The sequence below is a fragment of the Drosophila mauritiana genome, chromosome X (genome assembly GCF_004382145.1).
Source record: "Drosophila mauritiana strain mau12 chromosome X, ASM438214v1, whole genome shotgun sequence".
NCBI lineage: Eukaryota > Metazoa > Arthropoda > Insecta > Diptera > Drosophilidae > Drosophila > Drosophila mauritiana.
The window spans coordinates 21,062,537-21,071,538 of NC_046672.1; the positions used below are offsets into that span (position 1 = coordinate 21,062,537).

General features: G+C 45.0%; 1 protein-coding gene across 1 annotated transcript; it reads left to right on the top strand.

The window, feature by feature from the left end:
* Nucleotides 1-1,471: 1,471 nt before the first annotated feature.
* LOC117147930 (ATP-binding cassette sub-family A member 3) lies at nucleotides 1,472-8,956 on the top strand. The gene is made up of 10 exons (XM_033315073.1): nucleotides 1,472-2,347; nucleotides 2,413-2,556; nucleotides 2,957-4,249; nucleotides 4,376-4,755; nucleotides 5,080-5,532; nucleotides 5,639-5,979; nucleotides 6,129-6,452; nucleotides 6,516-6,864; nucleotides 7,904-8,653; nucleotides 8,722-8,956. The coding sequence occupies exons 1-10, from the start codon at nucleotides 1,475-1,477 to the stop codon at nucleotides 8,900-8,902; spliced, it is 5,088 nt and encodes a 1,695-aa protein (XP_033170964.1). The 5' UTR covers nucleotides 1,472-1,474; the 3' UTR covers nucleotides 8,903-8,956.
* Nucleotides 8,957-9,002: the final 46 nt, after the last annotated feature.

A 9,002-nucleotide genomic window follows, 5' to 3' on the forward strand; every position in this document is an offset into this window, starting at 1 on the left:
CCCAAAAAATTGGAGGGGATTCACTCCATTGACGATGGGCAACTAATATTTGCCAAGCGTAAAGTAATAAAATATTTCTTTGGTCAATAAATGCAATTGAATGTGAGGCCCAGAGCCGAAGACACGAATGAAATGGAAACGAGTCCAAAAGCGCTAAGGGCGCAACTACAAATTAAACGAGTTCAGAGAAACCCGCAAACTGGATATGCTCTAGTAACTAGAACATTTCGGAAAAGGGTTTTCCAAATAACACTGAATCATATGTGTGAAGAAAAGTTATAGCCACTATTACTACAAATATATATACATATATTATATATATATATATAATTAAATTTTAGCTGTATTAAATGTATTCCTAAAAATACTGAAATAATTAATTGATTTCAACATTTTTAGAAATATATTTCAAACAGACTTTGAATTTTAAAGATAATATCCTGTCAGCGCCTCTTGCGCCTCCCCCGCATTCGGCAGGACTTTTATAACTATTTTTTCTCATTTTCATTTTTCCTTTGGAAGCACTCTGGTGTCATTTTAATGCCCACTCCCTCGCCTTTCTTCCGGAGAAATATACGTAAAAGCTTTTATTGTCGTTTGTTTGCTTTAGAATGCAATAAAAATGTTATGCCAAAGGATAAATAAATACGCCTGCAAGTTGCCAAAAATCAACATGCGACTGACACGATAGATCTATCGCCCTATACTATATATGTATGTATATGATACAGAAAGGAGGCCACATGCACCAAAGATGACCAACGAAAGAGGCGAAAAAGAGCGGATATGAAAATTGACAGCAAAAGGAACTCCATTGAAATAGAAGGTTTAAATGATCGAAGGTGTTGGAAAGTAGACAAAATGATAAGAAGGATAGGTATTAATTTAATAACTTTAACAACAGTGAATAACTTTGATAACCAGTTACTCGTAGAGTAAAAGGGTATACTAGATTCGTTATAAAGTATGTAACAGGCAGAAGAAAGCGTTTCCGACTATATAAAGTATATATATTCTTATCAGGATCAATTGGCGAGTCGAACTATAAAAGATTCCAGAGGCAAAGACGCAGCTCAAGTTTGTTGACCCACTCTAACGCCCACAAACCGCACAAAAGTGCCGCGCCCACATTTTTGAAAAATTTGTGGATATTTTTTCATAATGTGATTAGTCGTGTAAATTTCTATCGATTTGCCAAAATTATTATGCCACGCCCACTCTAACGCCCTAAAGTCACCTGATTTTATTCCCCAAAATCTATCGATATCCCAGAAATATGATGAAATTTCGCGTTCGCATTCACACTAGCTGAGTAACGGGTATCTGATAGTCGAGCAACTCGACTATGGCATTCTCGCTTGTTTATTTTATTTTCAACGCGTCTCACAGCTCACACTTCATCGCAGTAGCCTGTTTCGCATCAAAGCAAACGTATCATATATGGAACCCGAGCCCATCTGAAAACCCTGGAACGATGACGGTGCGCAGCTACATCCGCAAGTTTTTACTGATGAACTGGAAGAACCATAAGTTGCAGCTGGCCAATCCGTTGGAACTGCTGGTCATATTGCTGGTGCCGCCATTGTTCACCCTCGTGGCTGTGCTGATGCGGTTCTTCATACCGGTGGATCATCGCTCTGATACGGTCTACGATCCGATCGACCTGGACCGCAGCTGGATGCAGATGGTCGAGAAGCTGGAGAAGGCGCGACAAGTGGCCGATACTTACAACGTGAAGGGGAACCCGTTTACTCCGCATCTGGTCATCGGCTGGGCACCGAAACGCTATGGCATATTTCAGGCGATGATGCGCAGGGTCCAGAAACAAATCGAGCCGATGACCTCGGTGGGCTTCGAGGATTGCGAACAGATGCGTGAGTCGGTGATCGAGAACAGCTTGTTTGCGGGCCTCTGTTTCGATGGGAGTCCCTTCGTAGAGGACCAAGTCTTCGAGGAGGACACCTTGGAGAGCTACTCGAACATTCAGCCGATGCTCAACTACACGATCCTCCTGCCCAGCGAGCTAAGACTGCTGGACGGCGACTTTCGGATGGCCAACTGGATGACTCTGTACAATGATGATCCGCACACTTTTGTCCTTAGCCGACTCAACCAGCCGTATGAGGGCGGATTCGTTGGCTATGTCCGTGAGGGCTTCATTCGGCTCCAGAAGTCCGTCAGCGAGTCCTTCCTGGTCCTGACCAGTCACAAGTCCTTGCCGACCATTCAGATTAGACGCTTTCCCATCACAGGCCGCGAACAGGATCCATTGATGGGTAATCTCGACTACGGCATGCCATTTATAATCATAATAGGGTTCCTCTTTCCAGCCCAGCTATTCGTCTGGGTAAGCCGAAGACCTCAACTCCTTGTTTACAGTGCTTTTAAGCTTCCAATTTCATTTATTTTCAGCAAGTGGTATCTGAGAAGCAGTCCCAAGTTCGCCAGTTTCTAATCAACATGAACATTGGCAATCTCATTCACTTCGTGTCGTGGTACCTCAAGGGCTTGATATACGAGATGATAAGTTCCCTAATCATAGCAGCACTTTTGAAGGTAGGTTATTCAAAATATACTATCCTTAAGCATCCAATTGCAAAACACAGCAGGAACATTAAGGCAGTAAACATTCATGCAACTATGTACAGAAGTTGTCCGAATAACTCTAGTACTTAGGTGAAATTAATAAATTGTCTTACTCGCACTTTCTATAGCTTTGTAATGGGTACCTTACCTAACTATAGCTAGGCGGGTAGTGAATTTCAATGTACAATATTATTCATTTATGCGATTATTAAGTCCACCTTTGATCAGTAAAGTACAAATTCACGGTTTATGCTTAGTCTTGGCTTTCTTGTATAAGTCCTCATGCAACATCACTTACATAAGTCAGCTTTGCAAAGATATAATTTTAGTTCGCTATGTTTACAAATACTCTAATTTCTTCACTGTACAGATAAGGTGGGACCAGGACCACGGGGTGCTGACCCAAACACCCTGGTACATACTGATCTTAGTGCTGTTCTGCTACAACTGCGCTGCCGTTGCCTTTGCAATAATGGTGGCAGCCTTTTTCCGGAACGCCCTCAACGCCGTTCGGGTGTTGACGATCTTGTGGATAATGTCCTACGTGCCCACCTTCATTCTGTCGAACAACTTGGAGGGCAATATCCACGCCCTGCGCTACGTGTCGTATGCGCTGCCAAATGTGGTGGCAACTCTGGTGATTGAATTTCTCATCGAACGCGAGTCGATCGTCCATATCACGTGGGAGGACTCTGGGTACAGACTCAACTATGACGGCGGCCACATAACGGTAACCTCGAGCACCTGGATTTTCATGCTGAACTCGTTGGTTTACTGCGCAATTGGTCTCTACGTGGACATGTGGCGGGGTGGCGACCGATCGGGCAAGAAGATGAAGAAGCCCAACACGAATGCCAGTGTACAGGAAGATCCATACCACGAACGGGGGGACAGTTTCACTCATCAGGGTCAGGCCATTGGCGTTAACTCCACGAAAATCTACGAGGTGGAACCCTCCCATCGGCGCTTCAAGCTGAAGATCAAGAAGCTGTGCAAGCGGTTTGCGACGAACGATCGTCCGGCGTTAAATCTCTTCTCGTGGAATGTATACGAGAACGAGGTCACCGTTCTGATGGGCCACAATGGCTGTGGCAAGAGTACACTGCTCAAAATACTAGCCGGCTTGGTGGAGCCCAGTCGGGGCACTGTGATGATATCCAGCCACAATATACAGACCGAAAGGAAGGCGGCCTCCATGGAGCTGGGCATCGCATTTGGCCATGACATGCTCCTGACCGGCTTCACAGTCATTGATTACCTACGATTCATTTGCCGAGTTAAGGGACTGCACAACAACATCGAGATCGATGGGCAGTGCAGCTACTTTCTTAACGTCCTGCAAATCGGAGGCCTAAAGACCAAACGAATCCGCACCCTCACCGATCGCGATTTGTGCCTGGTTAGCATCTGCTGTGCCTTCGTCGGTAATAGTCCCATAATCCTCATAGACGACGTTCACTCCGATCTGGACAAGCGCACGCAGTCGCTGGTCTGGAACCTGATTAACGAGGAAAAGTCCAAGCGCACCATTATCCTGGTGTCCAACTCGCCGGCTCTGGCCGAAAACATTGCCGATCGGATGGCCATTATGTCCAACGGGGAGCTCAAGTGTACCGGAACGAAACCGTTTCTGAAGAATATGTACGGACATGGCTATCGATTGGTGAGTATTTGGGTTATCCTATTCGGGCAGCACGCTACAACTGCACGTCGATTTTTTCAGTGTTAAGCAATCGCGTATTGCATTTAACTATCAGTTTTAATCAACACTTCATTTGATTACTTTCAGACCTGCGTTAAGGGCAAGAACTACAAAAGGGATGAACTGTTCGGCATGATGAACAGCTACATGCCGAACATGAGCATCGAGAGGGATATTGGGTACAAGGTCACCTTTGTGCTCGAGAACAAGTTCGAGGATCAGTTCCCGATGCTAATCGATGATCTGGAGGAGAATATGCAGCAGCTGGGTGTGGTCAGTTTTCGGATTCGGGACACGTCGATGGAGGAAATCTTCCTGCGATTCGGATGCGAGGACAATGACCAGAGTGGCGCTTTTCAATCGCACGAAAACACGCAAATCCTGCTGGAGGAGTACTATTCCACACTGGCCGAGGCCAATGAAAAAGGTCGAAGGACTGGCTGGAAACTGTTTTTTTTGCATGGCAGGTATTTGAAAAACAATACTCGATAAAAGCTACAGAGGTGGTCAAAAGTATTTACACAACGAGCTTTTTTTTCAATTAGTTGACAATTGAAAAAAAAGCTCGTTGTGTAAATACTTTTGACCACCTCTGTATTTTGAAAAAAGCTCCATCAAAAGTGTGATAATAGCTGCTGATCCATTAACTACTTTTAACCACAAAATCTTCGGCTAGCCGAATCTTACGTATACCCTTGCAGCAATGATAGGGTAAATGTATTGTCATAGTAAAGTCAATATATCTGTCTATATCTATATTTATAAATTACATAATTATTAACTAATGCCAGGGCGGTGATCTACAAACGTTGGATTGCGGCCCACCGACACTGGATCGTTTTGATTTTTGAGGTTCTGGCCATGGCCCTGGTGGCGGTGTGCACCTTCTCCAGCATTTTCATCTACGGCAAGAACTATGAGTTGGCACCGCTGACCTTTAACCTCAGCCAGCTGCACACTGTGGACGCCTTCGTGGAGCTCTTCTCCGAAGAGGAGGATGTCAAGGATATGCACGCCTATTACACGGAGCTGCTCTATTGGTACGACGCTCATGTGGCGACGCTGACAAGAAACCGGCATAACGCGTACGCCCTGTTGACCCAAAACCAGTTCACCGCCCACGTCAACTCGCGCTACATTTTCGGGGCCACGTTCGATCAAAAGATCGTCACCGCCTGGTTTAATAATATACCACTGCACGCTGCACCCTATGCCTTGAATGTTGTCCACAATGCGGTAGCCAGGTGGGTTTCATTTGTTTAAACAGGTGGTAACCTAATGCATTTGAAGTAGGATGCGTCCACTTTCAGCTGTTGTACTTACATAACCTAACCAGTTCTTATGCCGCAGGCACTTGTTCGACGAGGAGGCCACCATTGATGTGACCCTGACGCCACTCCCGTTCCGTACGGTCATTAACACCTTTCCGCCCAGCAGCCATACATTTGGTGGCTGCTTAGCCTTTGGCATTTGCTTCGTGCTGACCTTCATCTGGCCAGCATTCGCGATTTACATGATCACCGAGCGTGGAAGCTTGCTGAAGAAGCAGCAGTTTTTGGCCGGAGTCAGGGTGTGCAGCTACTGGACGTTTACGGTGTTATATGATTTGCTCTTCCTGCTGATCTTCTGCGCGTGCGTTGTGGTCATGGTGGCCTTATACGAGAATCCCAACCACGACGCCATGCTATACGGTGATATGTCCGTCCTAAGCCAACACCAATATAGAACACCTGTCGGTTAAGCGAAGATGGGAAATGCCAAGCATTTCTATCATCACTGGACTTGATAGATGTTTGCTACACAGAGTTTTGATCATGCCTATTGACACATCCATCCACAGGTTACATATCGGTCACATTGATGCTGGGAGGATTCTGGGTGATCCTGCTCGCGTATTTATTGGCGAGCCTGTGCCGGAACCCGTGCTATGGATTTTTGTGGCTATGCGGGATTAACAGTATCGGCCTCGTCTGCTTCTCGCAATTCTATAGAACTGATCCAGAATCTATGCTCCTCGAGCCGACCTTTTTGGCCATGTACACGGTGGCCACAGTTATATGCAAGCTTTTCATGATCTACGAATTCAAGCTAATCTGCATGGATCCCGTCGTGAATTTCACCTCCGTCGAGGTATTCAAGTGCAATAGCACACCCAATTGCTGCAGTTGAGTATGATTCCATAAAAAACACAATTTTTCTATAAATATCTCTCTCTTATATTTTATAGTAAAATCGAACTACGGCACTTTTACCGCGGGCATCTACCAGGATCTGGTGTTACTGACCCTACTTGATATTATTCTTATGGCTTTCCTTTTTGTCTCCGAGTATCATTCCATCTTGGGGTTTGCAGACTGCCGTCTGGATTCCGGGACGGATGAATCGTCGGATAGGAACCAGGAAAGCCGTCCTTTCCCTGGCATCTTAACTCATGACACCGCGACTGTTGTAGATAAAGAACACACTAGTCGTTTGAATGATGAGGAGCGCAGCAAATGCGCCGCTGTCGGGATTGGGATTGTCTGCAAATATCGAAGAAATCGCGTGCTCAGAGATCTGGACTTCACTGTGGCCAAGCAAGTATTCATTGTGGAATTACATTTTTATACGCAAAATTTAAACATAAAAGAATGTGAGACTAATCGGCTATCTATTTCATCGACTATCAGATACCCGTTACTCAGCTACAGGCAGTGCTAGGGAGAAATTTCATAATTTATTTCGCATATCGATAGAAATTGGCTAGAAAAACAAAAAAAAACAAGCAAGAATGCTATAGTCGAGTTCCCCAACTATCAGATACCCGGTACTCAGCTAGTTTGAACGTGAACGCGATATCGATAGATATTGGGGAATAAAATGAGACCGGTATGCGGCTTTAGGGCGTTAGGGTGGGCGTGGCAACGAGGGTCAACAATCTTGCGCTGCGTCTTTGTCTCTGGAATCTGTATGCTGAATCTCAACCTTCTAGCTTTTATTCTTTCTGAGATCTCGACGTTCATACGGACAGACGGACATGGTCAATAATATACATATATATGATACTTTATAAAGTCGGAACGATTCGAGTAACACATGTATAAAAGCCTTTCCTTAAAGTGTTTTTGGGGGTTGGATTGTAGTATACTAGATACCCTGAAAGAAGCAGCTTTTCCGGCCCTATAAAGTACATATACTTTTGATCAAGATCATAAGCCAATCTAATCTGGCCATGTCCGTCTGTCACTACATTTGCCCGTATGAACGCTGTGAGACACCTAAGCTTTGTAAACTTTTTTCAGAATATGGCCCATAATTGTCACGACAAGACTTTAGTTTCTATTTATCTTAAATGTTATCATTTGTGTTGTCAATTCTATAGATATATCAAATTGAATATGGACCAAGACAACTTCAACGTTTAAAAACTGCAACAAAACTGTAAAAAGCAGGCACGCGCACAATTTCTAAAAAATTTTTTTTTTAATATTGCACTTTATTTTTATTATTAAGCAATTTAAAAGTTATACTAGGTGAGTTGAGGGAAATTAGCATTATATAACCTTGCATACTTTCTTGTTTTGAATTCATACAAATAAATGTAAGCAAACGCTTATAAATATTATTTATACCCAGATCGGAGTGCTTGAGCATCACGGGGGCGAACAACTCCGGCAAGACTACGCTGCTCAAGGTGGTGGTGAATGAGACAAAGATGAACGCTGGACAGCTCTGGATCCATGACTACTCGGTGAACAGCCACCGTGTCCAGTGCTACCGGATGGTGGGCTACTGTCCGCAAAAAGACAGCCTTCCGGCGGAGTTTACACCGCGGGAACTGTTGTACATTCACGCCATGTTTCAGGGCCACAGGCACCGCATAGGCCGCGAATTGTCGGAGGCACTGCTCCGGCTGGTGGGACTCACCCCTTGCTGGAATCGGTCAGTGCGCATGTGCACCACAGGTCAAATCCGGCGATTATACTTTGCCTACGCCGTGCTGGGATCCCCGGATCTCATCTGTGTGGACGGTGTACCAGCTGGACTGGATCCGACCGGCAAGCGAATCATCCTGATGATGACCTCCACCATGCAGGCGATGGGGTCCAGTTTCTTGTACACTATGCTCACAGGTCTGGACGCCGAGCGACTGTCCCTGCGCACGCCACTTCTCTTAGAGGGCCAACTCTGGATGATTCGGCCCATGGACCCGGAGACCGAGAACTATAAGAGCGGCTACCAGCTAGAGGTACGATTCAAGAGGAAGGTCAATCCTAATGTCAGCATGTCCCGAGCCACCTGGAACCTAATCAACCACTTTCCCATGTCACCAAACAAGAAGTTCAGTGCCTTCATGGAGATCAAGTTCCCCGATGCCGTGCTCAAGTGAGATTAACCTTTGGCTCTTTGTAGGCAGGATTACTGAACTCAAATCAATGATGTTTAATTTCCAGAATTGAAAGGGATGACTCGATGGTATTTTTGTTGCCGTTGGGCACGACCACCTTCTCGGAGATATTTCTTACACTGCGCAAAGATGCCTTCGAAATGAACATTGAGGACTACTTTATCACATGCAACATGCTCGTAGGCTTCCAGATCTTTACCTACGATCAACATCAGGACAATCCATAAGATTTAGTTTGATTTCTATGCAGTTTATCTGTCTGTTTCAAGCTATTTGGAAAGATTCATTGTATTGCCTTGTGGGATTTAAACAGTTCACATTCCCTCC